We start from the raw sequence: 25,002 nt of genomic DNA, 5'->3' as shown, positions 1-25,002 counted from the left end.
CTAGATTGTTGGTTTTACACTTGGGCCTCTGCTTACACGACTTTCGTTTGGGGCACTAACGCCGCGGTTTCGTATACATACGCGAAGACCTGAAAGGTTTTCGATTTCCACTAGCACATTATCGAACTCCATCATGTTAATTGTTTTCACTGTAATACTCATCTAATAGAGGTTATTAAACGTATTGAAACTACTTTGTGCTAAGGTGAAAGGCTCATAATTAGCACGTATTTTCGAGCGCAGCAGTGTCGATATTATTTCACCAGTATCGCCAACCACACCAGTTACTATAGACACCTAAGGCGATAAATCCAATAGGAATCTATACAACAGTTGCTGGGTTTTTTTTTTCACTGCATCAGTACCTATAATGCTCGTTGCGGAGAATTCACAAATTATATCTAAAGCGTAGCATATTCGTTTGTATTTCATGAGCAACGCTCTTCTTTTTGGAGGTTTCATCTTGTTGTTCCACATTGATTATTTCCTTGTGTCGGTAACATCGATGGTATTCCATAGTTCTTTTAATAAGAATGTGATTGCAAATTATAATTATTCCACATGCTTGCCTTGTCAGTGAGCAGCAAGCAGACGCACCATTACCATTTGGTATAGTGTAAACGAGGTTACTATGCGTGCTGCTGAAGGTACACGTGAGATCGGTTCATCTACATATTATTCTCAACAGTCTTCAATAAATGCAATCGACATACCAGAGTCTGATTCCTATGACTTCTTTGATTTTGGCCTGATGTTTAAAAATAGAGTCTCACATCTTAAAGGCAATATTTTGCACGCGCAATTAGGCGTTTTATGTTTCCTAATTTAATTTTGGAAAATCACAAGCTGGCCGAGGTCAACGGCAGCCAGAACATGGCCGGAAAACTCAAACACGCTTTGGTAGCAAACCCGCTCAAATTTACATCAAAGCTGTTTCGGGCTGAGTGACATCTGTAAATGTTAATAATAGGCACTACTTATGTTATTAATGATACTTAAGTGAGGGAGCTCCGAGTGACCAAGTGGTCTAAAGCGCTCACCCTTACGGATCATTGCCATCTCACCTCAGTCTCTGTGTGGTCGAGTCTCAGTTTCGGCCAAGCTTGAGAAAGCTTGCCTGTAGCCTCTCGTGGGTCGGTAGTTCTTTTACCTCGTTCTTACTCCACTATTAATACTGGCCGCCTAGTATAGCCTATATTGTGCTGAAAAATTGCATTAAACAAAAACAATACCTAAGTGCAAAGTGACCAGGTAAAACCAATAAGTGTTTGAGTTGCTGTTGAACGCTCGAGTGTATCCAGTGTTTTAACAGCAAGACGTCCACATATTGGCACATACACGAGTTACAAAGGCGGAGTCGAATACAACTGTGGTAGAAGAATTTGTCTACCTGCGGTTTTATAGTCAACAACATAAAATATCCGTACAAACCCATACAATTTAAAATAGAATATATGGCAAAGCGTTATCACGTACGAGTCCCACGTCCTGTTGTCAAATCCAGGTTCATGTTGTTGTTGTGAAGTTTAACGCCATTTTTCAGCACACGATAGGCTATACATGGCGGCCAGTATTAATGGTGGAGGAAGAACCCGGGGAAACCCCAGAAAGAACCACCTATCCACGAGAAGAATCCAGGTTGATAATGCCGTTTTCTTATGTGCATGGAATTATCGATGAAAGATAATTTCGCATAAGGACACCTGGGAAATGAACGAGTAACTTTGCCATAGCGAGTAAATTATGTCTGGTTACTGGATGGACTGAGGTCATCAGAAGAGAGGCCTTTTTATGACCTCTGACGCATCTGCTATTGCAGTCGCGGCAGATACAAGCGCTAACACGTTTGAATGTCGTCAAGAAATGAAACTATTCCTCCAGTCATTTGTAATTGTGTCACCTCTCACGTTGATAATTTTAATGTTACCGATGTGTTATTTGTTTGGCTGCGTTAAGCTGTTTGAGTTTTGTCTGAGACAACTACAAATAATTATTTCCAGCTGAACGTGTCGGAGAATGTCCCTGTGTGATCTCACAATCATTTTCCTTTATTGTTGCGACCTGGTTTGGGCTTGGATCATCCGTTACTGCATTATAGGCAATTATTTATGACTTGCAGTTTAGTTAGAACACTTTTAATTACAGGCATTCTACAGTCAGTTGCCATTATTCGACCACTTGCGAACTCCAAGGAAAGCGTCCTATCCCATAGAATGATAACAATGCATTTGTATCTACCAGAGACGGGTGGAATGGTGGTGGCATCGTCGATGGGGACGTCAGTGAAATGTGGATGAAACTACAGGTCATTCACAGACTGCTTATACGGGTCCAGGTGTTTGGACACGTTGACTTGCATCTATGTACTCACGGAGAAGTAATTGTTGTTTGCGAGGGGATTATAAAGTCGCCGAATAGCTTCTTCTTATGTATCATCGATGGCTGATTTCGTCACTGAACGTGTTTTTTACTCGTGTTATATTGCTTTATCCAAACCGGGGGGGGGGGGGGAGATTGGCCGAGTGGTCAAAAGCGTTCACCGTCACGGATTACTGCCATCTGACCTTTGTCTACGCGGCTTCGAGTCTCAGGCTCGGTCAGCGTGGGTACGTGAGAAAGCATGCCAGTAGCTTCTCTTTGGGTTGGTGCTTCTTTCCGGAGTTTTCCCTGGTTCTTCCTCCACCATTTATATTGGCTGCCATGTGTAGCATATCTTATGCTGAAAAAATGGCGATAAACCCTATAATAACAAGAATTACCCTAACTAGCTTGATATATTTCCCTAAAGGCCCATCCACTTATCGAGTCAGCGGTGAGGACACTATGCTAGTTTTGGGTGATAAACAAAAATATTTCCAAATTTATCACACGAGCCGTTGGCAGCACTCAAAAGTCCAATGACACCTGTGTGTATCGTTGTGTAACATATATCACATATGTGTCGCTGTAAATGTTCAATATAATATATCAACAATCTCTGCCACAGTCGATATAAAATAAATCTGCGCAATGAAATCATATCGGTAGAATTCATACAGGGTAGTGGCGATCAATAAACCCTTTCTTGCTCAAGTATGTTTAATCGCACAGAAAATGGAGTCTACACATATACAGTATTTTCACAATCAATAATAATGTATATGCCTGACTGCCGGCAGATTTTGCTTTGCAAATTAGTTTACGCATGAAAGATTAAAATGAACAGGTTAGCAGGGTTTTGCAGCGTGCAATCGTTTTCGCGAGCGAATACAATCCAGTGTGATTATAATACGCATATATTTAGAAATGTAACAATGACAATATATAAAACAAAGGCAGGATTGTTTGCATCTACGATGAGAGCGATCATACGGTGTTGCACTTTACACGTCCAATTGTGGTAAATAAATTTCCAGAAATTAATAATTGTATTTGCAGTAAAGATAATAAGAGTTGCACCATTCTAGGTTAGAAAATTGTGTTTCTCAATATCTCGCACGTTAGCGTTAGAATTATTTGTATTGCCCAAAAGAACATACACTCGAGTGTAGGATCAGGGTATAGGTAGAGGCGTTATGGGCCATAGGAGGAATTGTTCAATCAGAACTGCCAAGACCTAAAACGCCCATTCTGAGAAGTACTACTAATACTGGGGCCCCGAGTGGCGAATGGTCTAAAGCGCTCTCCGTTACGGATCACTGCTATCTCCCCTCTGTCGGCGTGGATTCGAGTCTATGATTCGGACAATGTTGGTATGTGAGAAAGCTTGCAAGTAGCTTCTCGTGGGTCGGTGGTTCTTTCAAGAGTTTTCCCGGGTTCTTCCTCCACCATTAAAACTGGCTGCTATGCATAGCCTATTGTATGCTGAAAAAATATGTTAAACCCCTCAACAACAACAACAACAACTACGAATAATCTTTCTGTAGTTGTATGTATATATATATATATATATATATATATATATATATATATATATATATATATATATATATATATATATATATATATATATATATATGTATGTGTGTGTGTGTGTATATATATATATATATATATATATATATATATATATATATATATATATATGTCACTGCTTTAATTCTACTTTCAGAAATACAAAAAGTATTTTGATTATCCAATGAAGTCGTAAGTGGAGAAGCTACCTCAATTTAACATTGGCATTTCGTTGAGTGGAGTTGTCTGACGGCATATGAAGCAGAAAAGTGGAACTAGCCCCGAGATGCGTTGCTGTGGACGAGAGAGAGAGAGAGAGAGAGAGAGAGAGAGAGAGAGAGAGATTATTTGATGATATATTATTTGATGTTCTAACATGCACAGGGATTTATACGGGTATTCCATCAACTGTTTGCATTGATAAAACTTATATTTTCTAAAATCAGCATGTTATCAGGACTAGACAAACATACGCAAAAAATAAATAACTATAACCACGTAAAACAATTCAGACATATGTGTCCCTATGTGGACGCATGGTTTTTGTGACTTGGATTTTCAAATTCGACGGACTTACTTTATCGAATGTTATAGTGTTTTGCTAATGGCACGAATTACGGGAACAATATAAAGTCTAATGAACGGACCAAGTTCTGTTGTTTCCTTCTTTACAAGTGATAAATTGGTATTAGACAAGGTCATCGTTCGTCCTTCGTTGCAGCTGTCTCAGTTTCCGCTGCAAACCTTTGCTTCCATAACCGATGATAATTCGGACGACGAGATAATAACTTTCAAATGACAATAATGGAAAGTGATTTGTTAAATGTTAGACAGATTTAAGTCTGTTTCTCTCACAACTATTATTACAGTCCTAAAATACGTTGCACAAATTATCCTGGTTATTTTCTGCATTTATTCCATAAGCTATAATATGACTACCTCGTCAGATTACTTAACTTTATCACCATGATCTGAATTGATAACGTATATTTGCAATATTTAAACTATGTATCTCTCTTCTTAACCGCTCCGGTGGCCTAGTGGGTAGAACGTCCGCCTCGGATGCGAGAGGTCGTGGGTCCGATCCCCGGCCGAGTCATATCAAAGATTTACAAAAATGGTACTAACAGCTGCCTCGCTTGGCGCTCAGCATTAAGATATTAGTGTTAGGACTGGTCGGGCTGGTGTCAGGATAATCTGACTGGGTGGGAGATCATGCTACATGTCTGCGGCATGATGCTCCAGGGCTAGGTATCACTATAAACTATCACACTGTAGACATCGTAGCTATATGACTGAAAAATTTTTAAAGCTACTTTGCAAATCCAAATCACACACACACACACACACACACACACGCTTCTTTTTATTTGGTATTGTTTCTAAAATATTTGTTACATGTATATTATTAACATTTATCCGCCCAATAACCTTAGAAGTGTGTCCCCCCAAACAAACGCTTCCTATTATACTGGTTCTGTTCATGATAACCTTTTACAATTGTCAGAGCTATTTACTTTGACATGCTCTTCAATTGTAAACCAATCCATCTGATCTTGATTTTATGTTATATAATTTTTTGTATACAGTCTTTTGAGTGTATTGTACACGGTATACGGGGTCAGAATTTTTGAAATAGTGTCTTTTATTGTGATATAATAAACATTTAAGTCTTTAATGAAGTTGTAACTAGTGTATTACGCCATTTATTGCAGTATCTATCAACCACACTTGAGTGAATGTCAACAATGCCACTCTGATACATATGGTTGCAAATCTCTCTCTCTCTCTCTCTCTCTGAAACTAAAAGGAAACACAAATGGTATCTGGAGTATGTATGGGGTGGGGTAATCATAATCATCAACATGGCTCAGAATAGACAATGTTTCAAGTCGGATTGTTTCGTGTAGCTCCTTAATGTTGAAAGCATCAGTTTACAGACGTTTAAATTACTCATAAGGTATTGCCGCGTTGTCCAGATAATGGTAATACTTTATTCAAGAAACGAATCAATGTTTATTTCTTCTAATTTCAACGCTACATGTACATGTTGTCAAATTCTTCACAGAATGAGGCAGGACAAAACTGCGTTAAGCAGGTTCAGCAATAGCGCAACAAGAGTGAAATCTCTGATGATGCCAACCTCAAAGAGCGATTCGATCGGCCTAAAAAAAACATTCAGTGTTCTTTGGGGTACCTTTTAAATAATCACTTGTAAAACTATAAGAAACGCTGCGCAACGCAGTTTGGTTTTGAGAAAAATCAATTTTTGTCCCATAAAAACAAAAGTGTCAACATTTAATAATCCAATATCATTCACAGTTTGCTTATATACTGATTGTGAGAGACGTTATAAGCAGCAATAAATTTCAATGGATGCAACACGCGAGCATTAGTCAGCGTTATTTTTACTTCCTATTTATCGTAAAATGTAATAAGATCTATGTCGTTGAATAATATGAATGCCATCTAGCGTATATGGTGATGGTCGTCTGTGGAGTAATATTATTAGCAACAATGCATATTTACACAGCCCGAAGTTAAGGCGGTGCTGGAAGGTTAATCTTTGCAAAGTCAGCTGTCATTCTGACTGTTCTGTTGTTATGGCACCTAGCACCACAGACCAAAATCCGCTGCCTGTTGTCTGCTTTCCCAGCTTCGGCATCAACGATGTGATTGTGCTTGGCTTCACTAATCTGGCATTAGTAGTTGCTCTGATCTTTTTGAAAAGAGCAAAATAATGCTAATCGTGCAATCGTGAAATCCTCGTCCTTGCTACCGTTAAAAGGATCAGTTTAAAAAGTCAAGGTAATCAAATGCCATGTGTTGACAATGCCTATACTTCGAACGTCTCCAGAAGTCACACTTGTCTGACTTTTCAGACCAACTCTCCTTTGAGTTGACCTTTAATGACTGCGTCTAGAAGAGTAGGAATACTGATGGGTGCCACGGCATTAGCGGTACTTAATTTGAAACTGATGTTGGGGCCCACGCGGAACTCAGACGCTTGGTCGATCAGTATTACATGCGAAAAGTGGGTATTTTGTACAACTAGTATTGCGCCATCGCAAGAGTGTGCTCAGCAAGTGCAACCGACTGTGGAACATCAACCTGAACACGTCAGCAAAAATGCATGAAAGCATTAGTTGCGTTCTTCAAGAACGTGGAAAAGATAGCTGCGTTTGTGCGTGATACGGACAGTTCTACAACCCCCTTATTAACAAGGCGTTGATCTGGATCTATGGCGTTCTAACTGAAATCAATATACACGTCAGTGAGGTAACAGCAGTGGCAAGAGTTCAAAACCAATTATGACAAGTATGTTTCGCAAGGACGTGAATGTGTCGCTTCTTGACGTTGCCAATATTTCCCCCAAAAACCGGTTTATCTCGTCCTAGATATGAGATTGACGAAAGAGCACACGTTCCACGGGTCTGGAGGTCTCACAAAAAGCACGAGCGATGTTTTTACTCTACAGAGCCGAAAACGGTCGGGGTGGGGATGGGCGTATATATATATATATATATATATATATATATATATATATATATATATATATATATATATATATGTGTGTGTGTGTGTGTGTGTGTGTGTGTGTGTGCGTGTGTGTGTGTGTGCGTGTGTGTGTGTGTGTGTGTGTGTGTGTGTGCATTCACGAATCCTCAGGTCGAAATGCAAACAAAATAGACCCTCGAATCAGCAATCTACAATAGAAAGCATCAAGAGCGGTGAGAGCAAAAGCGATCCTTGAGAACTTTTCAGCCATCCTGCGCATTGACCGTCACTGCACTTGCAAGAGCGTGAATAACTTTTTTAAAATTGCACTTTACCCATATTAATGTGCTGTTGATTATTCTAGATTAGATGGAATGAGTTAACATAATATGAGCAGCAGGGGGGGGGGGGGGGCGAATCCGACATTTTGTCCAATCGTTATTTTGCTTAATTATTACTTTCTGCACTCAGCGGATCCGGTGTAGTCAGCGCCCGGTAAAAAAAAAACGACGACGGTCTATCCTACACGACGGTGACGTCATTTGGTTTAATACACTTTTCTGCGCGCGCCGATCCCAGCGTCGTCAGCGTCCGGTAAACACAGCGACGACCGCGTCGATGTCATTTCCCCCCCTGCTGCTAAGAAGTTATTTACAATGAAAATTATTTACAACTAACCGAATATTTGGTCAAGTCCGATACGATATCGTGTCCGAGGATCATGTAAATTTATCGTTACAAATCCATGTGGGGCCGACTGAGCATGACTAAAAAAGTTTCGAAAACCATTAAAGTCCATGTCACCGCCACACCAAGTTTGCCAGATATTTCGTAGCGTGTGTGTATCAACACCGTTAAATGCAGCAAGAATATTACAGTTGTCTCTGATTACTTTTGGAATCTGAGTGTATCGTTGAGTGACATATATCACGTCGGTGTTTTTATGCCTGCCTCTGGAAAATATCCTAGCTGGGTTTTTTTGATTGTCTAACATAACATCATCGTACACGACTAGATTGTTAACGTCGCCATCAATATCATCAATACCTGGTGCATCATTGATATCTGTAATAAACTCAATAACATTTTTTTCAGCGATCGCTGATGCATTCTCGTTAAAATCTTTCAACACCTCGTAGCATCGTTGATCATCTACGCTAGGGGCGATTAAATACAACTTATCCCACTTCATCCATCTCATTATTAAATTGAGTAACAATTGCGTCTTGCCGGATCCAGATGGTCCGATGATAATCATCCGGATCGAGTTTGGTAACGCTGCAACATGCTTAACTGGTTCTCTTGTTTTAGTCGCCGAAAAATCAATTATATTCATATCTCTATACATAAATTATGGATCTATATTGTGTGAAGTGTAGAGTGCGTACTGGCACAAATGATATGACAACCGTTACAACGAGAAATAACAGATCGGCGCTTACTGGTAAGTGTGTACAATGCGGTACAAAGAAATTTAGATTTATTTCTGCTAGACCCGGGGATGCTTTAAAAAAAAGCGAGGAGGTGATATTGCAGCCAAGTTATCAAAACTCCCCGGAACACCGTGGGCAAAGTATCCAGGAGAAAAGCACCTCCCAGGATATAGCTACTGTGGCCCCGGAACACGATTAGATATCAGACTCGATGATCAAAATCAGCCCAAACCCGGTGAGTATCCAATAAACGCTATCGATAAGGCGTGTCATGCTCATGATGTTGCTTACAAAAGTAGCGATCTGCAACAGCGTCATATCGCGGATGTAAAATTAATTCACGCGTTAAATGCTATTCCTGATAAATCATTCAAAGAAAAATTGGCTTCATGGTTGGTAAAATCGGCTATGAAAGGTAAATTAATGATTGGAAGCGGATCTTCTCGCGCTGGTAATTGAAAACGCTAACGTTTATAATAACAACATGGAATCCATCTATTATTCTCCGAGAGGATACTGGAAGGGGAAGGCCGCAATTGGTAAACTCGCAAGCGCTGCAAAGGTAACAAAGGCCACTGCGGCTAATTGGTTATCCAAACAGGCTATATGGCAAATGTATCTACCACCGCCTAAACAAATCAACTTCTCGCACTTTGATGTTACCGTACCCAATGAAGTTCATCAAGCTGATATACTATTTCTGCCGCATGACAACGGTTACAAATACGCGCTAACCGTAGTTGATGTTGCGAGTCGATACAAACAAGCGGAGCCGTTAAAAACAAAGTCAGCAACTGAAGTAGCCGGTGCGTTTGAGCGGATTTATCGAAGAGGTCCTCTGCGCTGGCCAAATCTATTACAAGTTGATCCTGGCAATGAATTTCGCGGCGCTGTTTTATCAACGCTGAAACATCATAGCGTCGCGATACGACGAGGTCATACTGCGTTACATCGTGATCAGGCAATTGTTGAACGATTCAATCGGACTCTTGCTGAACGGTTATTTGGGTATCAATACGCAAAGGAATTCATCCAAGAAAAACGATCTCGTGAATGGGTCAAAAGGTTGCCAGGCGTAATTGCAGCGTTAAATAACGAGATTACCCGAGCAATCAACATGAAGCCCAGCGACGCGATTAAAAAAAAGTATATAACCGGAAGATCAAAAATAGATAGCGTTTCCAAGCCGATTCTCGGCGATGTCACTGTTAGATATCTGTATGAACCAGGAGAGCTTGAAGGCGGTAAAAAAAGAGCTACTGATCCTATTTGGAGTGTTACCACACATAACATATCAACGATAACACGATCAACTGGTAGACCACCGATCTATAGACTGGATTCAACTGCCCCACAGCGGGGGTTTACACGCGAGCAACTACAAGTGATACCTGATGATACTCAATTACCCCCACGTGGCCTTAACTAGCGCCGTTGCGTCTATTGCACTCAAGACAAGTTAACCTCACATTACCACGGACATGACCGAGACTGTTATCGATCCTATCCACGGTAAATTGGCGAGCGTCTTTATCCGAATAACGCCAGCGCATTACACAATTGCAACTCACGCAGTGATTATTCTGTTGTTGTCGTAACGCAATTATTAATTCGGCATCAATATCAAAACGCCGCTGTTTTTTTTATCCTGTTGGCGGTAACCCGAGAGTTTTCTATCAACGACGCTAGCATCAATAATGTCATCGTTGTCGCCGGCTTCGTCGGTGGCTTCGTCAATAACAATTCTTCGAAGCTGATTCATTCTCCGTACTCTGGACACTGCAAGATAGACTAGATTTGACCATTCGATGCGATTATCAACCATCCAAACAATTGTATCCGTGATAGTCAATCCTTGCGAGGAATGTATTGTCGTTGCGTATCCTAGCGTCCACGGGGATTTATCAGCACGTAGCGCGTCCTCGACGACGCTGATATCAACGAGCACAATATCATTCAGCACAAGAACTTGTTTTTTTGTCCCTGACGCTGTCGGGCCCGGGATTTCAACTTCAATGTTCTGCCGCCGTGTGTCAGCGGGTCTATAACATAACGGCACTGGACGCGTTGGAAACATTTCCTTATGCAACGCAAACAACTTCCGCTGAAGTGTGTCTCTGACTATCTTTCTACTCGCTACAATCAAATCGTTTGGTCTCCATGTTTCCCAGAATTCATTTAACGGCGTTTCCGGAATCACCTCGCGGATTATTTCACATTGAACTCTATCCGGCTGTAATCTGATTAATTTTTTAACCTCGCGCAGTTGTTCATCAAGTGCTCGGTAATCAGTATCGGTTTCTTCATAATAGTCCACAAAACCCTTTAACCAATCATGTGGACCCTCGCCGACAAATGGTGGTGGTTGGCCATGGTCGCCACACATGATTACCGCTGTATTCGCGCGCAGCAACCACTCAAGAAACATTTGTAAAGTATCTAACGAAACAGTACATATCTCATCCCAGATGATAACCTCAGGAATAAATTTTTCCCCCATTCGATCAGGAGTCCACTCACCGCCGCTGTATCGAAAAAAGCTGTGATAAGTAACGGCGTCAACATTTCGTTGTTTTATCTCTCGCGCTAGTCTATGGGTCGGTGTAAGCACGATTATACTTGCCCGCGTTCGAAATAATTCAATTGCCCGAGTCGTCTTTCCTGACCCGCCACAGCCGCTTAAATAAACTGTTTTATGTCTACAAATTGGATCAGAACACGGTGGTGCATTAGACCATTCTGATAAATTATCACCGCGTAAGTAATTATTTTCAACGGTGACATTTGCTGACGGGGAATAATCGCGTCGTATTTCATTTTTAATTCTCCATATACCCCAACTCTCGTCCGGACTAGTAAACTCGGCTAAGTTTCCCTTGTACTTTACGTCTATATAAAATGAATCAACGGCTACTCTAACCGCGGTGTCGGGAAATCTATTTATCATCGAGAATAAATTGATAGCGGCGTAACCCAGCATAGACGCCCTCAAATGCGGATACGCGGGGCTGTCTCCATCGAAGTAGGTAACAACTGTACCCAACTTTGTTCCATTGGACAAGAAAGCTGTTTTGCAGTTCACGTATCTAATTTTTGCCACTGCATCCTTGATTACGAAATCATATTCTGCGTCATCTATAATCAGCCGTGAGCAATATCGTTTGTAGTCGCAGTTTTTTCCACCTTGTGTGAACTTACCAATTATTCTTCTACCGAGATATTTTGCCTCGCGGTTTCGTTGGTTGAATATCTTTTTGGACCATTCGATGATATATTCCTCGTCGGCATCAATGTTGTTTTCTGGACTCGTCAATTATGCTATCTAGACGCTCTGGTTCTGGTAACCAGACTTCAGTCTGCGCCCGGTATGATATAATCGCGTCACTGACAATCAACGATACAAGCATGCTACAATCAATCATATACCGTAGCAGCGCTATTGGCAGCCACTTCTTTTCAGCCATGTGTCTACCGATCCAAATATAACAACAGCGATGAAGTCCTGCTGCGAATTCAAATGATACTATGCGATCGAATCCGGTTAAATCAAAATCAGGCAGTGGTCCATTAATAGCAACACGAGTCATTTCATGTCTGGGGTGTCCAAATCGTTTGAAATACTCAGCGGCGGATCCATACCCGAGAAAACTCGCTGGATAACAGGCAACCATATCAACGGAAATCATAGCGTCGCGGTTGTATTCAGTGTTCAATAGTCCACCGTGATAGTATTCCAAACAACTGGATTGTACATCCGGTAGAAATTCCTTGCGCGTTGGTCTCCACGCATTTTTCCTTGCTGCAACATGAGCCGCAACCGATGGAATCGTAAAACAATTTGTTAGCAGTTGTTCATCATGCTCTTCAAATTCCATGGCGGTTTTTTTCATCTTGTTGTGAAACGCTTCAGTGCGATATAATTCACCGTTTGGTCTTACAAACTGATCAAAGGTATCCACATCGTTTTCAGCGCTGCGAAGTAACCACACTGATACAGGGTCGTTTTTACACAAGCAAGCAATAGCATCAAATAGTTTCCTCTCCGCGAGAAAACCATCCTCTCCCAGGAATTCCCCGGGGATATACTTTACTGTTCTATCCCGTGGAAATATTGTGACCGCGGGCGTCCACGCGTATTCGTTATGATCAATAATTTTGATTGGGGCTCCATTTGATTTATACTTTGATTCGTATATTACTTCACCGGTTATCGTTGTAACGGTTATTGGAAATCTCAGCGACGTTTCTAATTTCGCTATGTCGCTGATGGTTGCTCCTCGCTCACGCACTGTCTCCTCCCATTGGTTTATTTTACTACGTCGTAAATCAGTCAATTTGTTTCCTCGACACGCATTTGTAAAATGCTCTATTACTCGTTCTGCTACACAATTTATCCCCGTTGACTGTTTCATCGGCGCTAGTTTTCCGATATCAGGTTTCTTATTTAACGGGTATATTCCATAGACAACTGCTGTTTCAGGATACGCTCGTTCATAGTATGGTCTGTCAATTCCGGTTAACAACCCCGGCTTGGAGTCGCGGCTAACAATGACTGTTTTCTTGTCGCTGAGAACTGGTTCAAATTTATCACGTATGATCCAATTACCTGATTCCACCCGGACAATGAATTTTACTCTGAAGAAATACTTTTTACCGTCAAGTTGTGATATTATCGTTGCCGCGCGGTTGTCGTTCATGGTAGCATCAACAACACCATCAATTCGAAATGTTGACCAACTATGAGATGCACCATCGCGCTTGAATTCATTGATACAATCGCGTATTTTATTTAACAGGGTTCTATCGTTTATTGACGCTTTTGGTGCGTCCTTGAGGACTCTATCGAGATTAAACTTAATATTTTTCCAGGGCTTAATTGCTGCTAATCTCTCGAACTCCTCCATATAATTAAAACAAGTATTTAAATAAAAGAATATAGTATAATGAATCACTGCAAATGGTTGATGATTGGGTCGACAACCCCGTGCAATAAATCATGTAGAGGTGAATTCTGCGGGTATCATTTACAAAGCGTTCGTAATGGTTCTCTTGGCCCCCTACCGTGCTTGGTTTGCCACGTTGGTGTAAGAGAAAAATCACAGTTGTGTATCAATTGTGGCGGAAAGCGATACAGAGAGTTAAAACGCTATTATGACAAACGAATAAAAAACGCCGTCATTGACCCCACCGCTGACTCAGTCATCAAAACTCCTCAGGACTACATTGCAAGATTTATAATTAAACCAAATAATGAATTAGACAAGTAGTATTATTATACAAATGAACCAAGAATTTCAGCCGCATCCCGTGCTTGTTAATTACGAGGCATCTCGCGACGGCGTTGTTAGAAAGCGCAGACTGAAGAAGCCGGTTGGTACCGTAAATAATCGCGGGTATTTGATGTTTGGTGCCGGAAAGAAGAAGTATTATGTTCATAGGGTGGTATTTGAAGTATTCAACGGAGTAATCGAAAATGGGCTTGTGATTGATCATATTAATAATAATAAGACTGATAATTCTCTTATAAACTTGCAAGCTATCTCGCAAAGTCAGAATACCAAAAAAGGCGGAACCGGTAAATACTCAAAAAAAGCAAAACCCGTAAAGTCATTTGATACAATAACGCACGAAGAAAAAACTTTTCAGTCGATGAATGAAGCCAGTAGATATTTTGATATTTGTGTGCCCGCAGTACAATTTGTTGCAGAAGGAATACAAAATTCAGCGATCTCAAAAAAGACCGGGCGCAGAATTCGATTTTCATATGTAACATCAAAGGGGAATAACTCGTGATGGTATATCACCGAATGACAAAGTTACCGACAGTGTGAACGCTACAGTTTATTACAATTAATAAATTGTTTCTTCCGGAAGAAAACTGATGGAATAAATTGTCTTTACAAACAACTGTAATATTCTGTTTTATGTTTCATCGAATGTTAACACACCTCGGGATTGATACGCGGGGTTCATTTTGTAAAATAATTTTTATTTTGATATTAGAAATAAGATGTTTTATAAGAATATGAATATCGAAGACATCAATAATATATTAACCGAGATTTTAAAATTAAAAAATCAAGGAATTGAATTATCTGATAAGCTTGATAACCAAAAAATATTGTCCGATTATGATATTATTAATGAGCAATCAAAGAAAGGTCGATATACCCTGCCACGCGAGTATTCTTTTATAAAGCGATTACAATATACGATCAATGAAAACTTGTATGGCAATGACGTAAATGCATTTATTGGACTATTTACTGCCGTTGAGACAGTACGAAAAAAACTCGGACAGGCTTTTGAACGACGTCGAGAAATCTCTAATAAAATTAAAAACATTAGAAGGATTATAGACGAAAACTCCCTGGAGCCCCTGGGATATATCCCCCCCGCCACACTCGGCGGGAAATTAGAAATTACGGAGCAATTGCAATAATGGTAGGCGAATCACTTACTACTCGGCTAGCCAGAGAGCGGCTAGTAGCGCTTAAAAAGTTCATACCGTTTCGAGACAGGGTCCGAAAACAACTTCAAACGCGGCAACAACTACAAACTGATTTTGCTGTTGGAAGCGAACAGCTCTTTGCTCCGGTAACTAAAGCGACCAAAGATGTTACGGCGGCAACTGTGCCCGTCCTCGGTGCGCTTGAAAAGATAGCGGCTCAGACCGAGCAAACAAAAAAGTCTCTGGAAACACTCCCTGCGAAAATAGCGGTTGCTACAACACGGAGGCCGCCACCACTCGCTATAACGGACCCACAAGAACCTTATGTTACAATAGCCGATGAAGAAGAACTAGGCGCCACCGCAAGAGAACCAGAAGAAGAAATACCGGAAGAAATACCGGAAGAAATAGAGAAAGAGGGGAATATACCCCGTAATGTGCTTAAAAAGAGCACAATAGACACAATTAGAAATCTCGGCTACGAAGAATTAGTTGATGTTACTGTTACAAATTTTGCTAAGGACACACGAGATGAGCATATCAATAGCGGCTACGAGAAAAATATAAGGTCGTTAAAGGACTGGACAAGAATAGTGTATTTGGCAAATAAATATAAAAATGAATTACCACCGCGTGATAATAATTATATAATATTCCACAATAAAGTAAAAAGTGAAAGACCAAAACACGGAAAAGGATACTCTGTTGGTAAAGACGTTACTTGTCCTGGTAGTGTTCTCAGTGATATATCACGGCTAGAAATACTAATCGGAGGAAAACGAGCCGGAAATAACTCTCCGGAAATAATCAATGAGGCCGCTGATATTTGCAGGCGGTTATTTGCCGGTGGTATCATGGACATAAATGTATATCGAACGCTCATAGACGAGTTAGTGGATGATTAAAAAAATTATAAAATTATAAAATTGTCGTTTTGGTTGGTTTTTGGTCGTTTTTTGGTCGTTTTTGGTCGTTTTTTGGTCGTTTTTGGTCGTTCTTTTTGTCGTTTTTGGTCGGTTTTTATGGGTGAAAACCCCAGGAAATCATTTAGAGAAAATCGATGTTTTTTACCAAAAACCGGCAAAAAACAACCAAAAACGACAAAAAATCGACAAAAAACGACAAAAATTGACAAAAATTGACAAAAACCGTGGATTTTTACCGCCGATGAAAACCCCAGGAAATCATTTAGAGAAAATCGATGTTTTTGACAAAATTTATGATTCGGTGGTGGGAAGGGGGGTGATCAATCACTAATTGGAAAACACTGGTGTTTTTTATAATAAAGATGATTATACACTACAACCATGATAAACCAATCAGCGTCTACGTGGTAAACTCACGATTGCCTGTATACCGCGCGTGGTACGGAGACGGTCTCGGTAGCACCATTGCGGGGTTATTTACAAGAATGGCTCCAAAAGTGGCGCCGTTAGCCAAACAATTAGGAATGAAGGCCATTGATGTTATTCGTGATAAGGGAATCAGCGCTATTGGAGATGTTGCCGGAAGGGCGTTTTCTGCAGCACGAGATAAACTAATGTCGTTGGTGAGAAAAAGAAAACAGAAACCACCGGTGATGCCATCAACGACAGTGATGCCTGCAAATGTCAGTAAAGTAATAAATAACGCCGTGGAAGAAAAACTAGCGTCGTTGGTAAACAATAATCAAGATGACATCGCAAACATAATAGCGGGAAGTGGTTTAAAACCACGACAAAATTCGAAGAATTTAAAACGACGACGATGATTTAGATGCATCAGCGTATTATTAAATAAAATGTTTAAACGAACAGCTGACCCGGCGTTTGATATGGACGCACCAGTGCACAAGGATGATTCTGTCCGTAATTATCAATTTTATTCCTATCATGCAGTACAACCCAACATACGATCGCGAATTGAACTTCAAGTCCATGATACCAGTAAATACTTTTTACCGTGTGAAGCGTTTATTGAAATCGAAGGAGAACTTGTAACAGAGGCCGATACTCCTGCTGTACCAGCACCGTATCCAGATGGTACCAAAGTTGGCTTAGTCAATAACGGCGTAATGGCGCTATTTGAGAGCGCAAAATATCTCATTGATGGAAGAGAGATCGAGTCTATAGAACGCGATGTTGATGTGGCTACAACAATAATCGGGCTAGCAAGATATTCCGACGATTATACAAGATCAGCGGGTCCATCTATGATGTTTGCAAAGGATACTAGAAACACTGCTGGAAACTCGCAATTTGTGGTAAGACGACCAAGAAATAATGCTGATAGCGCTAACGCTGATGTTGAGAATATGATTATAAACAGCGATCCTAATTTTAACATCGGAGCTGCAACACGCATATCAATGTTAACAGGGCCGCGTAGATCTTTCTCATGCGCGATTCCACTGCATCATATATTTGGATTTTGTAGGAACGTGCGAAAAGTTATCTACGGAGCAAAGCATACCGTGGTGCTTGTGCGAAAAGGTGATGATAGAAATGCAATTTGGAGAATTCCAGCGGATCTTGCGAATCCAAATAATGACTCTGGTAAAGTCGTTTTAACTAAAATATTATTGTGGATGCCAGTAATGACTCCATCCATTACCACAGAGGCACGATTGCTATCCTTTATGGAGCAGGGAGGAAAATCATTACTAAGTTGGCTAACAACAACAACAGATACTAAGCAATCAAATATCAATGGTATATTTACATGGAACCTGGCATCACAACAAGGCATTTCGGCTCCGCGTCATATATTTGTTGCGTTGCAGGATATGACGAGAGTTGATAATCAACTATCCAGCCATATGATATTTGATCGATTAGGCGTTACTGACGTCTCGCTGAGAATAAACGGCCAGCAGGAACCATCTGAGGATATACAACTTAATTACGGTCAAAACCATATTGCACGCGTGTACCATCGGTTGCTGTCGTATATGAGTCGTGATCAAAACGTCGACACTGGTTTGCAAATATCACAACATGATTTCAAAGAACTATATCCGATTTATTACTTTTCGCTGGAACATCTTGATTTAACAAGACAATCCGTCGTTGATATACACTTCCGAGCTAATGTAACTCGCGGCGTTATTGCCGATTATAGAGCGGTTGCTGTCATTCTCAGCGATAAATCAATGCTGTTGGAAGGTGTTGGTGGACGAATGAGAATCGTTGATGCACCAGTGGAAAACATGTAATTGAAAACATAAACGCGTTTACAATAAAAATGTCGTATAATGTTGTCGATGTAGAGTTGACCGATGGTCAAGTCAAGAATATACGATCAAAGTCGGCTAAACAATGTGGAACCACAATAACGTTAAAGCCGTCACAGATGGCAGGTGGTAATCATAAGATATCGTTGAGGGCGCGTCAAATAAAACATTTCAATGATGCGATGAAGAATAAAAAGGGTGTTCAAATAGATTTTTCGACCGCAGCGATTAAAAACATGGAAAAGACCGGTGGGATATTTCCGCTGTTAGCTGCGATTCCAGCGTTGATTGCCGCGGCGGCCCCAGCAGTGGCGAAGGCGGCGGCGTTAGGAGCCGTTGGTACCGCGGCGGGAATGGCATTGAATAAGGCAACCGGGAAAGGCTATAAAAAAAAACGACCCGTAGCCGGAAAGGGTCTAAGACTACCGGGAACCCCGTATTCATGGTACTCGGGGAAGGGTCTAAGACTACCGGGAACCGTTTAATGACTCCTATGTCTAATTTTGATTTAATAGATGCCGCAAACGCGTTAGCGATAAAAAACTTCAGAGGTGTTTTTATGAGGGATCAATTACCGACAAAACCAAGGAATATTGAAACCGGTATAATTAACCTCGATAAATCCTCCGGAGCGGGAACTCATTGGGTTGCATACGCAATTGATCCGCGTGCGATCGTCTATTTTGATTCATACGGGTTAGCCCCGCCAAACGAGTTCATGCGGTATATCCGGGCGTGTTCAGCCCCGGTTTTTTATTCCACGCTGCCAATACAACAAATAAGCGACCCACCGATATGCGGCCGTGAGGTATTGAACGTACTCGCGGCGATTTCATCATCGCGGAAACCACCTCATGTGGTTGTAAACGAATACACTAGTGGGGTAGTAGAGGCCCGGCGGGTTAATTAAAAACTGGTTTTTTTTACAATAATAATGATTGATATCTGGGGACGACCGGTTTCGGCGCTGAAAAAATCCACGGAAACGCTCGCCACCGATGACATAAAAAAACTAATCGAGGATGAAATCGCTGATACGTTAAATTTAACCAGTGTTGACCCGGGCGAAATAGTTGTATTTCAAGACCGTCAGGGTAAACTGAAATCCAGTAATGTGTCGCTGAATGACGTTTTAATACGACAGCGTGATGCCGCCGAGAACACCATCGCGTTGTATACCGATGACGGACGACTTAAATCAGGTGAATCCATCTTGACGATAAATGGAAAAATAAGTACACTTGGCGACAATTATATAACCATGTCGGATTCGTTAAAAAATTTGTATGATAAATTTAACGCGCAAGCAAATCAGTTCGAGGGGATACAAAAGTCTGTCACCGATATACAACTCACTACTGCTAGTTTTTTTGGAACCCCGACGGTGACCGAACCGAATCTTGTGGGGATAAAAAGTACTATTTCGGAGTTTACAACGCTGTCGGGCCAATTTTACACGTTACGAAAAAATTTTAACAGGGCTGATAACACCATTGATAAATTCTTTGGTAAAAAAAATACCAGACCGGATGAAATTACAATAACTATAAATGATATCACTGCGTATGGACAGGAAATAGGAACAATCAAAACTGATGTTGCAACGATCATAAATAATGTAGACGCGCATAAACTGATAATAGAAAAAATCGGCTCTAATGTTGCAATGAACATAAATAATGTAGACGCGCATAAACGGATAATAGAAACAATCAAAACTGATGTTGCAGAGAACAAAAAGGGTATAGACGCGCATACACAGGAAATAGGAACAATCAAAACTGATGTTACAGCGATTAAAGACAGACTACCGGAGGTGACAAAAATAAAAATCCCTCATGAAAACACCATCAACACAGTATACACAATTCATCATGGATCATTCGTTTGGACTCCTACACAGAATACAGTAAAAATCACCGCAACTGTTAAGGGTATTTATCGATTGACACTGGTTTCAATGATGCAGTTTAATATATTATCGTCGAGTTCATCCGGGTTTAACAATACAATATCAACAATTATAGACAAGGACGCAACTGAACAGTTTACAATTTATGCCGTCGATAGACATTTAACCGAGGCAAACATTACATGGTATGTGGAATTTGTAACGGATCTAAGTAATTAAAAACACTAGCTCTTTTAAAATAAAAATGACCACCAAGGTAATTGAATCAGAGGTATCACCGACGTCACATCAATATCGATTCAATACCGTAAAAGAATTCTCCGCGAATTTGAAAACGCTTTCCGAACAATACCGTGTAAAAATAAAAAAATACCGTCGAAAAATAACCACCATCGACGCGGTCGTGTACTTGGTGTCAGGTATAGTAGCCGGTACCGGTGTTATTTTATCCACGGTGACCATGATGGCCCCGATCGCTGTTCCAATCGCTATCTCCGCGGCGACAACAATTGCTGGAGTCGCCAACGCAATCACTAGAAAGATATCATCGTGTTCTCAGAAAAAACTCAACGAGTATACAGTAAAACATCAAATAGTATCCGACGCGTACTCGAAATTATCCGGGTTGATCTCGTTGGCGATAGATAATTCGTTTATATCCGATGCTGAATTCTCCACGATGGTCCAGTTGCATGACTCCGCGATGTCAAAAATCGAGGATTTTCAACTGGAAGCTGGAAACCACGTCGCTGAAACCACTTCAATGGGCTTAAAACATTCTCCTGAAAACAAGCAGGTTGTTAATATTCGGTGTTGAAATTAAACACTAGAAACAGCGAATAATAATAATGTCGCTGAACCCCGAAGGGTTGCAATTACTTCAACGGATCGCGGAGAACACCACTCCGGTACAAACAAATATGATATCGATAACATCAACGAAGCCAGAATTCAGTGTAAACTTCCCTTCTCCGATTCCAGTGAAGGAAATAGCGCTGGCAAAATTGCGAGTATATCACAGTTGGCCTAATATCCGAGCGGAAGCATTTAACGGACAACAACCTAATAACTCGCTGGTTTTTGCATGGACAAATAAACCCGATGGGACCCCAGACTGGAATGAGGTTACAATACCAACTGGGTCATACCAAGTAGAACAAATCAATAAAGAATTTCAACGCAGGATAAAATCGATCACAGGAAAAGAATCAAAAATCGCTATTACGGTTCATGAACCGACGTTATCGTCGACGATTGAAATAAGCACACCGGGGTATATGGTTGATATTTATAACAGTTCAATAAGAACCATACTAGGTTGGCCCGAGAATCCACCTAATGAAATCCCCGCGGATTTGCACACGAATGCGCAATCGTATCATGAAATTAATCCCAGTTATCAAGATAAATTGTCTATTATGAAAAACACGTTATTACCCAGTTGGTTTATATTTCAAGACAGGAATACCATGCAATGGTATTTTCAGTATGACAAAACCCCTGAATCGATCGTCATATTAACAGTTATGTTAAATGATATCGATAGTTTTTTTATCGAGATTAATCGTAATTACCAATTGCAACTAGAACAACTACGGAAAACAAAAGCACGAAAACACGTTGAGGTGTTAAATCAACTTATATCAGACATGGAATATATCAATGAACGAATCGTTAAAATAATATCCGATAACAGCGATGATAATAAACAAAAATTCCTAACCCAGTATAATATCACAGAAGCCGATTTACCCGATTTCAAGTTTCCAGGATACAACGCGCCAGAACTAAGAAAGTCTCTTAATGATTTTCTCGGTCCATCAATTATCCTCAGACACGATAACGGAGATGGTGGTAGGCATATTGCTCCATACAACGTAAATATCGCATCGGTGATAGCAATCAATCTAGTGTGTGATGTTATCGAAGGGAGTTACCAGGTAGATACCAAGCAATCAAATCAAGCTCAACAGGGGTATATCCTTTATTCATTTTCGCCAACAGCCCCTCCCGGATTCTTAATCGTTGAGAGCCCAATTAATCCGGTCTATATGCGATGCCATAATTGGTTTTTAACGAGAATTAATTTTAGACTTACTGATCAGTCAAATAACCTAATTGATCTACAAGAGGAGGAGTTAGTGATCACTCTGTTTGTAAGATCATTGTAAATAACTTCTTAGCAGCAGGGGGGGAAATGACATCGACGCGGTCGTCGCTGTGTTTACCGGACGCTGACGACGCTGGGATCGGCGCGCAGAAAAGTGTATTAAACCAAATGACGTCACCGTCGTGTAGGATGGACCGTCGTCGTTTTTTTTTTACCGGGCGCTGACTACACCGGATCCCCTGAGTGCAGAAAGTAATAATTAAGCAAAATAACGATTGGACAAAATGTCGGATTCGCCCCCCCTGCTGCTATATGATTCAAATGTATGATCTAAATTTGCCATCAAATTACCGTTATTAAGGATTTCTCGTTCAGTGCGTTTAATGCGTGGTTTGACAGAAACAGGGGGGAACATCATGGCGGATGATACTTTCTAGTCGAGTCTTTTGATCTAAGCAACCTAAATCATGAAATTTCAAGATATATAGATGTACATATGAAATTCAATATAGTAGACTCAAGGAGGCAACGTCTCTTGCCCAAAATTCTATATTCACCGATAATCAATAAATACCTTCTGAACATTATGTTCTAAAATCTGTATACACTTTGCAAACTTTAACAATGTTTAATCTCTATATCAGACAAAAAGCCTGCGATTAATTCATACTGTTTTGCGTACAATGAGATTGCTGCATTTGCAGAAAAATAGACCTCAAATTGTGATGCTGAAATGCAAATTGACTCTTTTACGGATATTGAGTTATCCGAGATGAATAACTTTCATTGTGTAATTCCTTCCTTGAATCAAAAGATAGCATTTGTCCAACTATGTACACTCTTCTCGCCGGGACTGAGTTAAGAAACGAATGGGATTGACCACTATATAGGTACAATTGCTGATGTTGACCTGGTGGCAAAACGCCTTTCAATGAAACTGTAACTGACACCTTCTGTAAATTTTAGTAACATTTTAAGGTCTGTTTTGAAGTACATAAAGCGTATCCTGCCGGTTTCCTAAGTTCTCATCCCGTGTAGCAGAAAAGCGAGAAATATTTGTCACTGTGACTTGGAAAATAATTGCGCTGCAAGGGCGAAAATGTACATAACGTTTTCACATATGGCCAATACATGTGTAAGTTGACTTCCAAGGGACCAGTTATCCACAGGTCTTTGGACAGCTTACCATTGTTTACCATAATTTCTCAGCGTATTACAGGGGTGGGCGTCATGGGCAGCCATTGACCGTCACTGTTGGATTGCCGTTGGTCACAATATATATATATATATATATATATATATATATATATATATATATATATATATATATATATATATATATATAAACGCATTTCAAAAGGTGCAATTCATCTTCCATAATACATTAGATTACATGTATTTCCTAATTCAGTCCTACTTGTAATTTATTGTACCCAGTACCTATTCTTGATACTTCACGGTCATTTTCCCAATGTATGTGTACAGTTCTAAGTTATATTTGTATAGCCATTATTATGGCGGCATCTGCTCATTCTTCTATATATCGGATATACAAGGGAATTGTGGTTTGGTGTGAGTGTAGGTTAGACTAGTGTTTCAAAGCATTCGATAATTATCTCATGAAGCAACGTATTGAAGATTTTCTTTTATCTCTGATAATTAAAGATATACTCGTGATTATACTCGTGATTTTCTAAGCTGTAATTCTTTTTGCAATATTTATAAAGCTGTCATCTGTAAACAGTATATAAATGTACTAATATGCTGATATATTATTTGTATTATATACCATACATGCGACGTGATACGTTGAATGAACATGTTGATTTAAATCCAAATTGGCAATAAGACAAATCAAATTTTCATTATTTGCTGGAGGAGGGGGAGGTCGTTGGCATAAAGTTGCCATAGCGTGGCCATTAATTTTGTTGTTTGTCTTCTCTCTTCCTCAGAAACTAAAACAAATAGTTGCCATGGGGTCTGGGTCTATTTTAAAGACGGTTTATCTCCCTTGAGTTTCTACATTAGAAGTCATTTCTCTCATGAATGTACGAAGTACTTCAATTATGCACAACTGAAGGTTTAACAACTCTAAAAGACCTGGCTAAATATGTGTATAATGGTAATAATACAATCCAACTTAGGTTATACTCTCTCTCTCTCTCTCTCTCTCTCTCTCTCTTTCTTTATGTGTAGACAGGTTTTTATCGCCATTATTAATTCATTTGTTCATTTATTTATGCAACAGTGAATTATATGGGAATTATGTATTATATTTATTGTTCTGTTTTGCATAAATAAGATCAATACATTTATGTTATATTATATTATGTCATAGAGTAAGCTACCAAAAGTTGACTTGTTGGAAGATATACGGCAGTAGATTTGTGACGGTGTGCTTAACATTCCATGCAATCTTGTACGTGCGTTACACGTGCTGTTGAGGTGCAATTT

At 40.2% G+C, this 25,002-nt stretch overlaps 1 protein-coding gene across 1 annotated transcript in view; it reads left to right on the top strand.

Annotated features, from left to right (window-relative positions):
• LOC149793793 (beta-1,4-galactosyltransferase 2-like) overlaps nt 1–5,589 on the top strand; it is a 46,648-nt gene extending 41,059 nt beyond the window's left edge. Inside the window, exon 7 of the mRNA XM_089966461.1 lies at nt 4,091–5,589. Within this exon, the coding sequence (XP_089822587.1) occupies nt 4,091–4,129 (39 nt within the window). The 3' untranslated portion in view covers nt 4,130–5,589. The remainder of the gene's footprint in view (nt 1–4,090) is intronic.
• Nucleotides 5,590–25,002: the final 19,413 nt, after the last annotated feature.

This window comes from Sinohyriopsis cumingii, chromosome 8 (genome assembly GCF_028554795.1).
Source record: "Sinohyriopsis cumingii isolate HCF-2022 chromosome 8, ASM2855479v2, whole genome shotgun sequence".
Taxonomy (NCBI): Eukaryota; Metazoa; Mollusca; class Bivalvia; order Unionida; family Unionidae; genus Sinohyriopsis; species Sinohyriopsis cumingii.
The sequence above is the reverse complement of the archived record's forward strand: the minus strand, read 5'-3'. Positions and strand labels throughout refer to the sequence as shown.